The sequence below is a fragment of the Lagenorhynchus albirostris genome, chromosome 7 (assembly GCF_949774975.1).
Source record: "Lagenorhynchus albirostris chromosome 7, mLagAlb1.1, whole genome shotgun sequence".
NCBI classification, from domain to species: domain Eukaryota; kingdom Metazoa; phylum Chordata; class Mammalia; order Artiodactyla; family Delphinidae; genus Lagenorhynchus; species Lagenorhynchus albirostris.
Window position 1 is genome coordinate 44949351 of NC_083101.1, and position 17730 is coordinate 44967080.

The following is a 17730-nucleotide window of genomic DNA, read 5'->3' on the forward strand; positions in this document are numbered from 1 at the left end:
CTGCCAGTCTGTAGGCTCTCACCTGGCAGACCAGACCCAAAAGTTAGTAAAAACGTAGTAAGGTTCATTAAGCGGAGGATTGGCCAGAGTCATGAGGACTGTTCTGAGTTCTGGCCTCTGAAGACTGACCACATCTGCTTTTGGTTTTACGTAGCTGGCACTGAGGCTGACCAGCAGCAGCCCATTGGACCCCATTTGTTGGATCTGTGGTTTGATATTTTGTTACTATTTCTGTAATGTTCTTTGCCGTTATCTCTTCAAATATTTCTTCTGCCTTGCTGTCTCTTGCTTCTTGCTTCTGGGGCTTCTATTACATGTACATCAGATTGTCTTGTCATTTTTCCCACAATTCCTGGATGCTCTGTTTTTGGTGGTTTCTTAGTTTTTGTTTTGTTTTTTACACTTTTTTAAAAAAAATTTTCCGTGTGTTTCAAACTGAATAGTTTCCTTTTACCTATCTTCAAGTTCCTTGAGTCTTTCCTCATCTTTGTCCATTCTACTAATGAAACTGTTGAAAGAAATTTTATCTCTGATATTATGTTTTTTATTTCTAGCATTTCCATTTATCTCTTTTTTGTAGTTTTCATCTCTGCTGAAATTCCCTGTGTATCAGTGCATGTTGTCCACCTTTTTTACTATATCCTTTAATATATTATAGATATTTTAGTCCCTAACTGATAATCCCAATATCTGGGTCAACTCTGAGTCTAGTTCCATTAATTGCTTCATCGGCTGACTAGGGCTTTTTTTTTTTTTTTTTCCTGAGTCTCATAATATTGAATTCCACTTACTGTGTAGAAAAAAACAGAACCTGAGGTAAAGAGTATTTGTGCCTTAGTGTAAATTTATGCCTCTCAGGCAGGCATGGGAGGTTGAGTCAATCTTAGAAGAACTTGAGTTGGGTTTGCGTCTTGTTTTTGTTATCGCACAGCATCACAGGCTTCAGATTCCACTGGCAGTGAGCTGTTGTTACCTTGTGTAGGACAGAGTTCCTGAGAGGAAAGAGTTGCACACAGAGAGAACATTGGACATCTGAGGACAGTGCCCCTGGAGTAATCTGTAGAGAACTGATCAGTGCATGTGTGTGAGATAACTACATACCCAAGCCAGAGGAAAAAAAAGCACCCAACAAAATAAAACTCATAATATCTGGTATCCAATCAAAAATTACCATGTGTGCAGAGAAAGAAGAAAATACCACCCATAAAGAGGAGAAAAATCAATCAACTGAAACCAACCCAGAACCAACAATTAGCAGAGAACATTAAAATAGCATAACTGGGGACTTCCCTGGTCGTCCAGTGGGCTAAGACTCCGTGCACCCATGCAAGGGGTTCGGGTTCAATCCCTGGTCGGGGAACTAGATCCCACAGGCCATAACTAGAGATCTCCCATGCCACAACTAAAGACCTCACATGCCACAACTAAGACCTGGTGCAGCCAAATAAATATTTTTTAAAAAAAATAATAAAATAGCGTAACTGTATTCCATATGTTCAAAAAGTTATGTAGAGATATATATAAAACCCACATTGAGCTTCTAGAGTTGAAAGGTACATTGTCTGGGATGAAAAAATGTATAGGATTAACAGCAGATATAGCAACTATGCAAAACAAAACACTGAGAGAAAAAAGGCCACACTGGCTTTTTTGCTGTCCCAAGCTCATGCCAGGTATGCTCTTGCTCTAGGACGTTTGTATTTGCCATTGCCTCTGCCTACAGTCACTCCCCATATATATATACAACTTGTCCCTTCATTTTCCTCAGGTCTCTGCTTAAGTCTCCTTATCAGAGAGATCCTTCTTGCTCACCTTATATAAACCCTCCGTATCCTTCTTACCCTGCTTTATTTTTTTCCTCAGCATTTGACAGATGTACTTGTTTATTGTCTAATTCCCCCAATACAAAGCTTTGGTGGGAGAGTCAAGGGATAGGGATTTTAGCTTTGTTTATTGTTGAAACTCTAGTGTCTAGAATTTTGCCCAGTCATAGCAGATGCTCAAAATATTTGTTCAAAGAATAAATTAATGAGTGAACATAAGATTGTGAAGGGGCACAGGAGTATTTCTGATATGAGTACCTGGTTGGATGAATGATGGCTCATAGGGAATACTGGAGGATGGAGTATGAGACGCCTGTGAAACACCCAGGTAAAATGAAGAATAGTCATTCATTCAACAATATGTAAAGAGCTACTAATACATGCCAGGCGCTGTTCTAAGTGCTTGAATATATCAATGAAAAAAACACAAAGAACCCTACCCTCAAGGAGGTTACTTTGTAGAGAGGGAGATAATAAGAATAACAAATAAGTGAATTATATAATATATTGGAAGGTGTAAAGTGCTGTGGGGGAAGAAAAGGCAAGGGGAATCTTAACATGGGTAGTGCTGAGTGAGTTGCAATTTTAAATACGGTGGTCAAGTCTGGACGCATTGAAAAGTTGACAGGGATCTGATGCTCAGAGGTGAGGTTTATCTGTTAAATTGGTAATAGCATCTGCTGCAGTTTTTAGGATTAAATGAGATATGTAAAAAGTCTGGCAAATATATAGTTGCTAAAAATTTTTAAACCACTTCCCTACCCTAAACTGCTCTGAGGCTTCATTCAATCAGTCTGAAACAGGCAAGTTTAAAGATAAGCAGAATAAATTCATGGGAGTCTTCTTTACCAAGAAGATATTAAGAAAACTTCTTTGTTGCTTTGTTGTTACTAATGATGAGTTCTGGGTTATTTTCCACAAGAAGTATTGGGGAAGGAAGTAAGAGTGCTTCTAACGAAATCATAGGATAGGTAGAATATCCTACTGGGTCAGTATAAAAGTGCTTCTGGGACAGGGCAGGGGTGAGAAAGAAGGGTTTCGAGATTTCTGCTTTACATGAAGTGGTACTGTGTTAACTTCATATAGACTAAAAAGTTAAAGATGTATACTGCAATCCTTAGTGCAATCTCTAAAAATTAATGCAAAGAGATGTAGTTAAATGTTAAGAATTAAAATGAAATTCAAAACAATATTCAGTTAATCCAAAAGAAGTAAGGAAAGGGACTTCTCTGGTGGTCCAGTGGTTAAGACTCTGCGTTCCCAATGCTGGGGGCCTGAGTTCAATCCCTGGTAAGGGAAATAGATCCCACATGCTGCAACTAAGAGAGCCCACATGCTGCAACTAAAGATCCTGCGTGCCACAACTAAGATCTGGTGCTGCCAAATAAATAAATAAATAATTAAAAAAAAAGAAGTCAGGAAAGGAGGTACAGAGCCAGAAAAGAAAGGGAACAAACAAAATAGTACAACAGCAGACCTAAATATAGCCATATCAATAATTTATATCAAATGTTAAAGGACTAAACAAACATTCCAGTTAAAATTCAGAAGCTGTCAGAATGCCAGAAAAGCAAGATCCAGCTATGTAAGTTGTCTGCAAGAGATACGTTAAATGTAAAGATACAGACAAGCTGAAAGTAAATGGTTGGAAAAAAAAGATATACTATGCAAATGGTAAGCATAGGAGGGCTGGAACAACTATACTAATCTCAAATTAAGACTTCAAAACAAAGAGCATTATCAGAGAGAAAGATGGATGTACATCAGAGACATGACAATCATAATATGTGTGTACCTAATAACAGAGCTTCAAAATACATAGACAAAAATTGATGGAACTTAAGGGAGAAACAAAAAAGTCACCATCATAGATGGAGATTTTTAACACTCCTTTCTTGGCAATTAATAGAACTATTAGACAAAAAAAATCAGTAAAGACATATAAGATCTAAAAAACATTATCAATCACCTTTACCTGTGACATTTACTTACGTGACAGCACTGTGCCCAATACATGCAGAATATATATTCTTTTCAGGAGCACGTGGTACATGCACCATGATAATTCATATACTGGGTCATAAAATCTCAATAAATTTAAAAGGATTAAAATTATACACAGTATGAATTAAAGGAATGAAATTAAACTAGAAATCAATAAGAAAAAGATATTTAGGGAAATCTCAGATATTTGAAAAATTAACACATTGAAATAATCCATAGGTCAAAAAAGAAATCGGGGAAATTAGAAAGTATTTCAAACTGAAAGATAATGAAAATATAACAGCAAAATTTGGGCAGCTGCAGATAAAGAAGTGCTACAGAGAAATTTATAGCTTTAAATGTTTATATTAGAAAAGAAGAAAGGCTAAAATCAATGACGCTAGAGGTTAAATCAAAAGAACCTAGAGAACGAAGAACAAAGTAAACCCCAATTAAGTAGAAATCAAGGAAACAGAAAATAGAAAATATTACACCAACAAATTTGACAGCTGGAATGAAATGGATAAATTCCTTGAAGCAATGAATCTGGTACTATATAAAACTTGGAGTAAACTAATTTTTTAAAGACAGCGCGGGAGTAACAACTGAGTAATAACTCAAAATGTTGGAGAAAAAAAGGTATGGTGTGAGGGGAAAAACTATTTACAAAAACTATAAAGTGCATAGGAATAAACCTAACAAAAGATACATAAGCTCCTTGCAGTGAGAATTATAAAACTTTTTAAAAGACCTGAATAATTTGAGGCTATAAAATATCGTTGAGAAGGAAATGGGCTCCATATTGTAAAGATGAAAGTTCTCTCCAAATTGATCTATAGTTTCAATGCAATTATGATTCCAAAGGGTAATGTAATGCTACAAGATGACTGTACATGGAAGAGCAAAGGGCCTAGTAGAGTCAAGATATTCCTGAAGAACAAGATGTGGAGGATTGCTCTAAAGATATCAAGGATTTATTACAAAGCTATGGTAATTAAGACACTGTTGAATTGGCCCAGGATAGCAAATAGACCAATCTAACTGAATAGAGAGCTCCCCCAAAGTTGTGTGTATTTATGAAAACTTGACTTGTGACAAAGCAGGTACTGCATAACAGTGATAAAAAGGACAACTATGCAATATATGGTGTTAAGAAAACTAGTTATTCCATACAGGGAAGGAGAATGAACTTGAGTCTTTTTTCACACCATAAAAACACACAAATCAATTACACATGGATGAAAGATTTAAATGTGGAAGCAAAAATATAAAACCATAAAATGTATAGAACTGGGACAGGAAAGGACTTCTTAAACAAGATGTAATATGTGTAAACGAGAAAAGAAAACATTGATAAACTTGACTACATTAAAATTAAGGTATCACAGAGAGTAAAAATACAAGACACAAATTGGGAGGAAATATTTATAATATTTACAACACCTACTACCCATAAGAACATTGCTTTCTAGAATATAAAAGAAGCTCTTCCAAATCAGAAAAAAAAAACAACTAAACCAATTTTTTTAAAGGGCAAAGAATTTAACAATCCTTTTACAAAAAGCTAGAGATCCAAGTTGGGCCAAGCAGAGACTGGGATTAGGCAGGGTGGTCTTGAGGCAGAGGTGGTGGTGAAAGGGCCAATACCTTAAACAAGACAAAAAAGAAGCAAAAACTAGACAAAAGACATAATTTAAACCACATTTAAGTTTAGAACTTGTTCAACAAGACACCATGCAGAGTAAAGAGCCAGGATTATTGCTCCAGGAATGGTCCATAAACGATATAAAAAGATGTCCAATTTCACTGGGGAAATACAAACTGAGGCCACAATGACATACCATATCACACTGCTCCGCTAAGACCATACTCAGTTTACTGGTGAGGATGTGACAAAAAGGCATCTCTTGTCCTCTACTAGAATGATAAACTGGTAAAAAGCACTTTGGGAAGCTTTGGCACTACCTAGTCCAGGTGAAGTTAAACATATTCTACAACTCAGTAATTCCACTCTGTAGAGACATTCTTGCACATGTGCCTTAGAAATTATGAACAAGCATGCTCATAGCACACTATTTGTAACTGCAAAAATCTGAAAAAACTGAAACGTTTATCAACAATGAAGTGGATTCATATGATGGAATGCTATACTTAATACAAATGAATGAAATATGATTACATGCATAAAAATATAAAATAAGAAAAATAAGAAAGCAAATGACCCAATTTTAAAATTGGGCAAAAATAAAATAGGGCAAAAATAAAATTGGTCAAAATGTGAAGACGATATACAGATAGCAAGTAAGCACTTAGAAGATGCTCAACATCATTAGTCATTAGGAGAATGCAAAGGGATAAACTACAATGGGATACATGAGATACTTATTTAGAAAGACTAACATTAAAGTCTGACTAAACCAACTGTTGGAGAGAATGTGTAGGAGCTAGAACTCTCATACACTGCTCGTGGCAATGTAGAATGGTATAACCACTTTGGAAACCAGTTTGGCAGTTTGCTAATAAGTTAAATACACACTTACTATGTGATCCAGCCTTTCCACTCCTAGGTATTTATTCACCCAAGAGAAAAAAAGCCTATGTCCATACAAATGTTCTCAGCAGCTTTATCTGTAATAGCCCCAAACTGAAAGCAACCTACATGTCCATCATCAGTGAATGGATAAACAAATTGTGATATATCCATATATATATATAATATAAATATCAATAAGTGGAAAATTACTCAGCTATGAAAAAGAATGAAATCTTGCCATCTGCAACAATATGGATGGACCTAGAGGATATTATGCAAAGTGAAGTAAGTCAGAGAAAGACAAATATTGTATCATTTTACTTATATGTGGAATCTAAAAAACAAGTGAGCAAACTTAAAAGAAGTAGTCATAGATACACAGAACAAACGGGTGGTTGCCAGAGGGGAGGGGGACGCGGGGATGAGAGGAAAACAAGAGGAAATGGAAAGATCAGACAGAAAAGCTACCATTTATTACCCTACTTATTATATTTGTGCTTATTAATAAACAACTGGTTGCCCTATCTTCTCACAACAGCCTTGAGGTATAGGGGCATGGGGTAATTAATATATAGGTAGTACCAACCATTTAGAGGACAGTTATCTTCCTTGCACTATTTTCCTCTAGAAGATCATAGTAGTTTCTCCCTTCAAAGCACTTATATATAATTTTCTTCCTTACTTTCTTCTTTACTTGGTTACTGTCTTTATTAACTATTAAAATATAAGGTAAATACCTAATGTTGTTATCGTCTCCTCATTTTCTTTGACAACACACACAAGTTTGAAATAACAAAGGTCTTGGAATCTCACTTTTGATCACCGCGCAGAGCAAGCAGGGAATTCTGTGCACTTCCCACGTAATTTAAGAGCCAAACAATTTTAGGTTTCAGTCGGAAGAGGTCTGTGCTCCAGGATTAGCCCTTAGATGAGCGACGCATCTTCTCTGCAACTTCATCAGTGAATTTTTATTCGAAAGATCAAGGAATGTGGTGCCTACTTCACCTTCCACAACAGCCACTGCAAAACACGCTCGTTGGTTTGTTTTCTCTTGTTTTGTTTTTGCATGTTGGCTTTATCTATTTCCCTCAGCCCCAACTCCCGTTCAGCAGTCTGTCTTCCGTAATCATTTAACGTAGCGCTAAAGCCTGTTAACACTAATTTATTAAATTTGTATAATTCTCTGTTTTAAACTCCTGGGGACGCCCCGACGGCCACTGACTCAAGGAAGGGAATATTAACATACACTTTAAGCTCGGGATTTGCACACCCCTATCCCCGCCCCTGAGGAAAAATCACGCCCTCCGAAGACACCGCCACTCTGCCTTTAACAAACCCGCCGCGGCCTTCCCGCCTCGCCCCGGGGCGCGCACTTCCGGCCGCAGGGGTGCTCGGGAGTTCGCCCCGCGAGCCTCCACCAACCAAAGACTCCGCCTCGCCGGTGCGAGTGCGCGCGCGCACATTTGTGCGCAGGTTCGAATCTCAGCCGCTTCGTGGTTGCTCCTCAGCGTCCGGCCGCACCTCGGCGGTCGCGAGGGCAGCGTGCGCGGGCTGGGCCACACTGGCCGCCCCGCCCCCTCCGCCCTCTGCACCTTCCAGCCGCAGCCTCGCCCGGACTCGGTCCTCGCCCTTCCTAGCGCGCTGCGCGCTCCGCCCTCGCCCTCCGCCCCCACAGCTATCGGCGCTCGGCCTCCCGCGCCTGGCGGGCTCCGCCCGAGCCTTCGGGGCCCATGGCCAAGCGGCGTGCGGCCGAGCCCCTGACGTTCCACGTGCCTTGGAAGCGGCTCCTGCTCTGCGACTTTCCTGAGGAGCCGCCGCGGCCACCGCTCTGGATCCCGCCGCCGGGGGCCTCGCATCCCGAGCAGCCCCTCGGCGTCCCGGAGCTGCCCCGAAAGCGTAAAATCGACGCAGGGGGTATGATTGAGCCTTTGGTTTCGCCCAGCAAGCGCCGCGACGGCGGGGACACTGGCGGTCCGGACGGCGCGGAGCGTGAGGGCCGCGGCCTGGAGACTGGCGAGCCGCCGCTGCTGCAGCCGCCCGTGCAGCCCCGCGGGCCGGGGGAGGAGCCCCGGGGCGTTCGGCCCCCAAGAGGCGGTGGCGACGACGGGGCGGAGCGCGCAGAGTCCCTGCGGGGAGACTGGGGGGCCGCACCGCACCAGGTAGGGGTTGGCGGTGGGCTGGGCGCTCCGGCGGGGGACGGGGGGCGGGGCCCGGGGTGAGGGGAAAAAGGGTCATACTTTCCCGGGCACTGCGCGTCCCGGGAAGGAACCGATCGTTCCCCTCTAGACTCATGTTCGTCACGACGCCCCAAAAGATGAAAAGCCGGGATCCTCGCCGCAAGAATGAACACCGACCCCCCACCCCAGGCAGCACACCAGGGGCCCCAGAGCCCACCTTTGGCAGCGTTTTGGGAGAGTCCGACGAGCTGAGAGCACTAAGCTAAAGTCTGGGGAGACAGACTATTGGGTGAGGTAGTAGGCGTGGCCTTGCACCTTCAGCATCTGTGCTGTCCAAGAGGGAAGCAGGGGCGTGGGTCATGACAGACTGTAGAACTTTGGAAAGATGTTGACCGTGAACCGCAATAAGTTAAGCTCAACGACAAACGTCAGAGAAAGATGTATTGCGTCTTCCTTGGTTTAACGATGATTTTTTTTCTGGAATTCGTGATCGATTTCTTTCTAAAGAGGGTGACGAATGTGGTAGCCACCAGTTGGACATCCTTTAGGCATGTTACAGCTCTTTTGGTTGAGAGGAAGGGCCTCCGTATATTGGGAAAAGGCAGTCTTAAATCGGATCCTATGAAAAAGGATCGTTGTTGAGAATTAATTTGGTTCTTAAGATCAGCCGTCTGTATGAGGATCTTTGGAGAGTTCCTCTTCCTTGGGAAATGAGCCTGCCCTATCTCTGCACATAAGATCTATCTAGATCTGTGCTATTCAGTGTGGCAGCCACTAGCTATGTGACACAACACCTAAAATGGGACTAGTTCAAATTGAGATGCGCTCAAAGTAAAATACACACTAGATTTCGAAGATCTCAAAAAATTGTATATTGAATACACGTTGAAATAATCTGGAGATATTGGATTGAATAAATTATATTAAAATTCATTTCAGTTATTTCTTTTACTTTTTTAATATGGCCATCAGAAAATTTCGAATTACGTTTGTGGCTGGCATTTTGTATTTATTGGGCAGCGTTGGTCTAATCTTTGGAATTCAAGCTGCGATTTGGCAGTTCTGGGTTGAACCAGGAGCTTTGGGGGTGGAAGAGCCAAATGTAGAGCCCAGACTTCACCAAATTCTCTTCAATTACTCCATCATAGCATCCACCCCACATTTTTCATTGTCTCAAGTATCTTATGCAGAATTTATCAGACACTTTGCCAATAAAATACAGTAGTTGGGAAAGATCTTTTTCTGTGGTCATGAGAAATTATCCTTTAGATATAATTATTATGATGAGCATTTCTGGATGAAACTATAAATTGTAAATGTTTCTACCCCCAGTTTTCTTGGAATTTAGAAAACATGATCCTTATTTAGATTTTTTTTTCTTCAGACTGCTTTTAGATAGCACTGATGTTTTGAAAGTAGAATAAAGAATTAGAATTTCCAATTAAATCATGTCACACCAGTGTGCAAAACCTGAAAAAACAAAAATCCAGAGTGACAGCCATCCAGACCTATTTGGTATGGAGATAAGTACTGTGTAGTTTGAAAACTTGGCCATTTTTGGTACCGGACCCATACTTAGGCTTGTCTTTGCTACCAGAATATACTGACTGCAGTATGCCACAAATTGATAAGAGGGACATGGAAATGGCAGGTAAGCAAAGGAATTTTTTAGTAAACTGACACAGACATTTGCTTAGAATCTCCTAGACACACCTGTGTCTTCTTCCACAGCAGTGACCACATCTGACAGCTCTCTGCTTCTTGTAGTCACTACAAGCCTGTGACAGGGAACAAGCTTGCCTCTAGGGGTTCCTTCTTCATCAAGACTAGTCCCCTGTTCTCTTTTGGCAAAAGCCCAGGAACCCTCATGTTCCTTTCTTTTGTTCTGTTCCTTGAGCTGCTTCTTTGTGCAAACTTAATTTTCTCCAGCTTTCCTCTTTCTTTCCTGCCACCAAAGATGCACGGTTTTTGTTTTAAGGGTCTTACAGCCATGTAAGCAAATGTCTTCCTGGTTCCTGTTTTGCTCAGAATAGAGCTTAAGTCCCTACCCGTACCCTTGGGATCTCATTTGGGAAGAATTTCCTCAAATATGTCCTTTCTATATTGAAAATGCAATCTAGGCAGAATCGTGATACCTATTTTTCTGTCCTAGAACCTCAGAATACTTGAGTTGTTTCAGGTGTTTGTTTGTTTGTTTTGCGGTACATGGGCCTCTTACTATTGTGGCCTCCCTCGTTGTGGAGCACAGGCTCCGGATGCATAGGCTCAGCAGCCATGGCTCATGGGCCCAGCCGCTCCGTGGCATGTGGGATCTTCCCAGACTGGGGCATGAACCCGTGTCCCCTGCATCGGCAGGCGGACTCAACCACTGTGCCACCAGGGAAGCCCCTCAGGTGTTTTTTTTAACCGGAGAACTAAAATAAAACCAGGTATTACTTCAATAAATATTCATGTATTTTCTCATATTAGTGTCACTTTAGTGTCACTTTATGCAGATTGAGTACTCTGTCAGTGCTGACCCTTACTGTTAAATACTTTAAATAGAAAGGAAGCAGAAATGTTGTGATTTTGGTTCATAGTGATATTGGTTTGTAGGCTTCTTGGGATATAATAACTAGCTATATTGGGCATTTATAGTGCTAAACTGTAATTTGCACAAGAGCCTTTCTGCTTTTTACCAATGATGAAAGAGACCTAGGTCAAGATCAGAGTTAATGGGTGGAGGAGTTATCATGCAAGCACAGGTCTGTCTGGTGGCAAAGTCTGTGCTCTTAGCTACTAGGTTATACTGACCTCATTAAGGATCTTTTCTGGTTTGTTCTTATAAGTAGATCGTTTGAACAATAGTTTTTTTTTCCCAAAAGGCAGAGAAATAGGTCCTTGTTTTTAACCCTACTTACTTATTAAAATGAAGTTTTTCTTGGCATCCTTTGAGTTATTACATTTTTATCCCAGTGTTAAGGAATTCCAAAGAGACTCTTAATTCTCTAAGCCTTAGTGTCTAAGGCAGTGAATAAACTTATTATTGAGAAGACCTGTGCTCCCCATTTAATTAACTAGCCACATGTGGCTATTGAGCATTGAAATGGGCCTAGTCTGAATAGTGCTGGAAGTGTAAAATACCTGGCAGATTTTGAAAACTTTTAGTTAGACAAAAAGAATGTAAAATATCTCAATTTTTAAAAATATTGACTGCATGTTGAAATGATAGTGTTTTGGCTTTATTAGTTCAAGTAAAATTTTAAGATTAATTTCGCCTGTTTTTTTTACTTTTTTTTTAACTGAAGTTACTAGAAAATTTTAAATTACATATGTGCCTTTCATTATATTTCTGTTGGTTAGTGCTGCTATAGCAAGTATGAACCTAAAGTACAAACACAACTTAGTAGACTAAATATAGATATATAGATATCCATCTGGGAAAGGTGTTAACCTTCAAAATGGTCACTTTGGAAGCCTATATGTAATTGCAATGCCACTTCCTTTGCACAAAGTATTTTAATTTTGTGCCAGTTTTGAACTTCATTGGAATATCAACTTCACTTCATAGTTACTTGAAACAATTTTATAGCCTTTTACAGTAAGCTGTTGAATTTTGAAGGGGCCAGCATTCACTTGGATTTATCAGTTTTGGTATCTTGAGTCATGTCTTGTACAAAATGGTATCTTTAATAAAATGATCAGTTTAAGATTTTCTTGTTATTTACCATGTTTTTATTCTAATGCTTTTTAGAAGGTTGTCAAAATATTTTAGCCTACATCAAGTCAATCCCTTAAAATACCAAACATCAGGAAAAAGACCAAAAGTAAATTTTAAGATGTGTGCATGTGTTTTTTAAATAAATTGTTTTCCTCACTGAAAGGTGAAAAACTTTAAGACTATCTTCAGGCATTATTTTTTTGGTTGAAAAATGGAAGAAAATTCTGGGAAGAGAAGCTCTTGAAGGACATTCTTTTAAATTTAAACTACTCACAGGAAATACTTTCACCAGTTCATGAATATGAAAATGCAGAGTTGACTGAGTCCATGAAGTACTTTGATTAGGCAGAATTAAAAATATATATTTGTTGAAGATGCAAAGTTAAAGACTGCAAAATCTTAACGTGAGTTTGCTTTTAAAACAAAAAAATTTGTTTCGTGAAACAGCTTAATTTTTTCTAGACCATTGATGTACTTTCACCTCTCTCTTCTTTTCACTAAAGCTCAATGAAGAATTTTGGCAGTATAACACCTTCCAGTACTGGAGGAATCCTTTACCACCTATTGATCTGGCAGACATTGAAGATGTAAGTGAAGACAACCTGACAGAAACAACACTTCAGGACAAGAATGAAGTTGTTGAGATCGATATGGAGTCCTGACAGAAGGAGCTGAAGAAATGGGTTTTTCTGAATTTGAGGAGACATCTCTAAGTGAATTTATGTATTCTTAAGGAAAAGAGTTATTTTCCGTACTTGATGTGATATCATTCCCAAACCTGAAAAATGAGGAAAAGTTGTTTTAAAGATAAATGCCTGCAGTCACTACTATACCTCCCAATAGGGATTTGTCAAGGATATAGTGCAGTTATAGGAGAAGTATTTTATGTATGCATTCTTAAGAAAAATTTATGTTTAGGTTCTAAATTTGAAGATATCTTATAAAAAGGAATTGTGACAGTTTTAGAAATAGATGGGAAACATTCAGATATTCCTCTTGTTGCACCAAAAAGTTAATTTGTGGTACATGAAATAAATATTGTTTTATAATAACTTATTAATAAAATGCTTTCTAATACATTTCATCGACTCTTCTTCGTTGAACAAATAGCTGACTTAAACATCTGTGCAAACTTAAAATGTGGGGGATTCTTTCTGAAACCTGGTATTGTTTTAAAAGAGCTTTCTAAATGTACAGTAGTGAAAATTTTAATTTGGGTAGGATGTTTGCATAACTTCCAATATTTAACGTTTGTTAAACTTGACTTTGGGCAATCAAAGATGGATAAAGAACAAAGAGAAATGAGTAGGTGCTTCCCCCTTTTCCCAGGATAAGAGGAAAGAAATTTATCATATTTATTTTATTTTTTTAATTTCTTGGTTTTGAATTGCTTTGAGGGCATGCTCTTTATTGCTTATTATTTTAGACTTGTACTTGTCAACACTGACAACACTTCAAATGGGCCCCACTCTTGAGAGATTCTCATATAATTGTTCTGAGGTGGGCTTTGGGTGTAGCTTTTTTTTTTTTTTTTTTTTGCGGTATGCGGGCCTCTCACTGCTGTGGCCTCTCCCGTGCGGAGCACAGGCTCTGGACGCACAGGCTTAGCGGCCACGGCTCACAGGCCCAGCCGCTCCGCGGCATGTGGGATCTTCCCAGACCCAGGCACAAACCCGTGTCCCCTGCATCGGCAGGCGGACTCTCAACCACTGCGCCACCAGGGAAGCCCGTGGTGTAGCTATTTTTTTAAGCACCAATCTTCCTTCCACCCATTCCTCAAATGAGCAGGCCAGTTCAAGAACCACTAGACTAATGATTGTTTTTCCTGTTTAAAGGAGATAACTAACTTGAGCTGAAGCACTGCCTCCTTAGTTAGCTTTGTTTTTATTTTGCTCTGTTGATGGCTTTGTTAAAACTGAATTATTGTGTCATTATTACAGTTTCATCGTTAAAGTAAGCAATTGGTGTTTAAGTTAGTAACTAAGTTACTAATAACTTAGTAATTAAGTTAACTTTTGTATTGCATTCAGAATGTTGGCTTTGTAATTGACTAACTCATCCTGCTTGTATATTTTTTGTTGTTGTTAATGACATTAGATCCAAAATTTAGGAAAGATGATAAATGCCAATGAGAGAGAGAGAACCACCAATGTTTTGTGTGTACTGTAGGATTTAAGTATGGGTTGACATTAATAAGAATATTCTAGAACAGAAGACAAACTGTATAATTAAGGGTTTGAAGTCAGACAGTTCAAAGTCTTGGCCTGCCACTTTCTACCTGTGTAACATTAAGCAAGTTATTTTTCATCTCTAAGCTCCAGATGCCTCACTGGTAAAATGAGAAACAATAAATAGTATCTACCTCAGACTATGTTTATTGTCAAGCAGTATACTAAGTACCTGCATCATCTTGTTTAATTCTCATAATGATCTTATGGGTACAAAAAACATAATAGGAATATATGTGCTTCCTATAGTTGCACTTCATTCCACTTTAAATTGCTACTAGAAGTTTAAGAGTTGGGATTGAAGAAATAGCAAAGAAAGCAGGCAGGCGGGGGGAAGAAGCAGTTAAAGTACTGTGGAAAGGATAAACTTTCTTCCTCCTTTCTCTTTGACCTGAGGGTAGGAACGTGTCCATTTTTTATTTTTGGAAGATGTCTGTTTTTGTGCACTGCTCTTCCTAGTGGCCTGAACAGTGCCTGCCACATAGTAGTCAGTCAATAAATGTTGCATGAACAAATGAATGGGTTTTCCTATTTGTTGATGGGAGGGTCATGCCAGCAATTTTAGACCATTTCCTGAAGATGAATATAGAAAAGGTTTGTTACAGAGATCCAGTAGTAAAACATTGGAAATGTGCTAACTTTATTATATGTATTGTATAGTAATGTAAGGACTAAGACATGTCCCCCAAATGAACAACAGGAGGTGGTTACTTTGACAAGTTTCATCGGACACCACATTGCAGTGTCTGAGTGAAGGAGATCCAAAGAGTAGCTTGGATGACTTTTTCAAGCGTGTGTCAAAAAACATCAAAACCATAAGGTAGGACTTCCCTGGTGGCACAGTGGTTAAGAATCTGCCTGCCAGTGCAGGGGACACGGGTTTGATCCTGGTCCAGGAAGATCCCACATGCCATGGAGCAACTAAGCCTGTGTGCCATAACTACTAAGCCTGCACTCTAGAGCCTGCGAGTCGTAACTACTGAGCCTGTGTGCCGCAACTACTGAAGCCCACGGCCTAGAGCCTGAGCTCTGCAACAAGAGAAACCACTGCAATGAGAAGCCTGCACACTGCAATGAAGAGTAGCCCCTGCTTGCCGCAACTAGAAAAAGCCCACGCGCGCAGCAACAAAGACCCAACGCAGCCAAAAATATATTAAATAAATAAAACAAAAACCAAAAAAATAAGGTAAAGATTCAGGGAAAACACTTGCTGTTAATATGTTAAAAGATTTAATATCTTTATGTAGGTGTATATATAAGTACAATGTAAACATTTACACATATATGTTAAATATGTATAATATACACATGCAGGGTGTGTGTGTGTGTATGTATACGTATATATACAGAGAGAGATTTGAAATAATTTTGTCCTTTAAAAAAATGTTGTTAATTTAGTAAGCCTCAGGTAACTTGGCAAAATTGCATTGTGGATAAATTGAGATGGAAATTAAAAAGTAGGTTTTTCTTTTTCTTTTTTTTTAACTTGTATGCCCTTCACCCAGATTCCCTATTGTAATATCTTACATTATCACAGTATGATTATGAACATGAGGAAATTAGCATCAATATAATTCTATTATACTTTGATGAGGACATGGAAAGAGTGACTTCAGACAACTCTAAAGAATATATGTCAAAAACCTTAAAAAAAGGAAGGTTCAGATTTCACCATTGTCTTATTAACATCCCTTTTCTGTCTTATTAACATCCCTTTTCTGTCTTATTAACATCCCTTTTCTGCCTCAAGATTCAATCCATGTCATATATTTAGTTGTACCTCCTTAGTCCTCTTTAAACAATTCCTCAGAATTTCTTTGCCTTTCATGATCTTGATACTTTTTGACGAGTATTCTGGTTGGTTATTTTATCAGATGGCACTCAATTTCTGTTTGTCTGTTACTTCCCATAATTATGCATTTTTAATAAGAACTCCATAGAAGTGATGTAACCTCAGTGCATCATACCAGGAGGCATGGGATGTCAGTTTGTCTCTTTATTGGTGATTGTAACTGATTACTTTGTCAAGGGGGTATCTGCCAGGTTTGTCTCTTGTAAATTTACAATTTTCTCCTTTGTAATTAATAATTATCTTTTGGAAAGATACTTCGAAACTATATAAATTTCTCATTCTGCCCACAAATTTTACAATCTTGATGATTCTTGCCTGAAATACTTATTTCTCTGGTATCTGTCAAATGGTAATTTTCTATTTCCATCATCCCTAGTATATTTATTTATTGGAATTCTACTGTAAGGGAAGAGCTTTCCTTTCATCCTCATTTCTATATTCAGTTGTTTATATCAGTATAGACTAATGAGTATATATTTTGTTCTATGAGTTATAATCTGTTACTATCATTATTTTGTTGCACAAATCCTAGGTTTAGCCATTGGGAGTCCCTTCAAGTTGGCTCTTGTGCCTTCCCCTTTTTAAATGTATTTTATTATTGTGTGAATACTGGTTAATATTGGCAGTGCACTTTTGCATTTACAAGGTCTCTGGATGGAAATCAGTGCCAGCTGTGGCAACTCTGTTACTCAGTAAACAGTTTGAGCCTTGGTATCCTCCTCAGAAAATGGGGACACTAATACTTCCCTCAGAGGAGCAGAGTTGGGGTGAAATGATATGGTGGCTGTGGGGAAACCATAGTGGGCACTAAATACATATCTCTCTTCTTTTACAGTACTTGAAATGCATGTATTCACTATCTTTCAGATAGGTAGATGGATAGACAGATAGATAACTATTAGTGATCTCTCAATACCTGAAGTTGATTGAGGAAAACACTCTAGGAAGGTCAGTTTTCAAGAATTTCAGCTGTTGAATTATCTGGAGTCCACAGACCTAAATAGTAATACCATAACACCTTATATTTGTTGATTGCTGTATCTTGTATTCTAATGATATGACCCTGTGATAGGCAGAGATGGGCCCCAAGATTCCCAGACCCTGTTGTTAACATCCAGTTATTTGATCAAACACTAATTTAGGTACTACTTGAATACCTGTGCAAATATAATTAAGGTCTCAAACCAGTTGACCTTAAGATAGATGAGTTGGTGGGCCTGATCTAATCATACAGGCCCTTTAAATATGGGTGGAGAGGCTAGAGAGAGAGGAGGTTAGAGAGATACAAAGTGTAGGAGGGATTCAATATGAGAGTAATTTTCCTCTGGCTTTGAAGATGTAGGGAGCCCATGTGACAAGAACCTGAGAGCAACCACCAGAAGCTGAAGACCTAAGTCCTGGTGGCAACCCAGAAAGAAAATGGGACCCCAGTCC

General features: G+C 39.1%; 1 protein-coding gene across 6 annotated transcripts; it reads left to right on the forward strand.

Annotated features, from left to right (window-relative positions):
- The first annotated feature begins 7813 nt into the window (after positions 1-7813).
- Positions 7814-13295, forward strand: C7H9orf40 (chromosome 7 C9orf40 homolog). 6 transcript variants are annotated; one of them, XR_009541361.1, is made up of 4 exons: positions 7814-8498; positions 8626-8805; positions 12493-12620; positions 12720-12860. XR_009541361.1 is itself a non-coding variant. In XM_060153429.1 (2 exons), the coding sequence occupies exons 1-2, from the start codon at positions 8070-8072 to the stop codon at positions 12876-12878; spliced, it is 588 nt and encodes a 195-aa protein (XP_060009412.1). In that variant the 5' UTR covers positions 7828-8069; the 3' UTR covers positions 12879-13295. The 6 variants fall into 6 exon arrangements, 1 of the variants encoding a protein (XP_060009412.1); XR_009541364.1 differs by lacking the exon at positions 8626-8805 and having other exon boundaries at positions 12380-12620; XR_009541362.1 differs by lacking the exon at positions 12493-12620 and having other exon boundaries at positions 12720-12842.
- Positions 13296-17730: the final 4435 nt, after the last annotated feature.

Excerpts from the sequence above, each read along its gene's own strand:
- C7H9orf40 (XM_060153429.1), top strand. The coding sequence starts at position 8,070 with ATGGCCAAGCGGCGTGCGGCCGAGCCCCTGACGTTCCACGTGCCTTGG. Across the intron at positions 8,499-12,719 it reads GGGGGGCCGCACCGCACCAG|CTCAATGAAGAATTTTGGCA; the intron begins GTAGGGGTTGGC and ends TTTTCACTAAAG.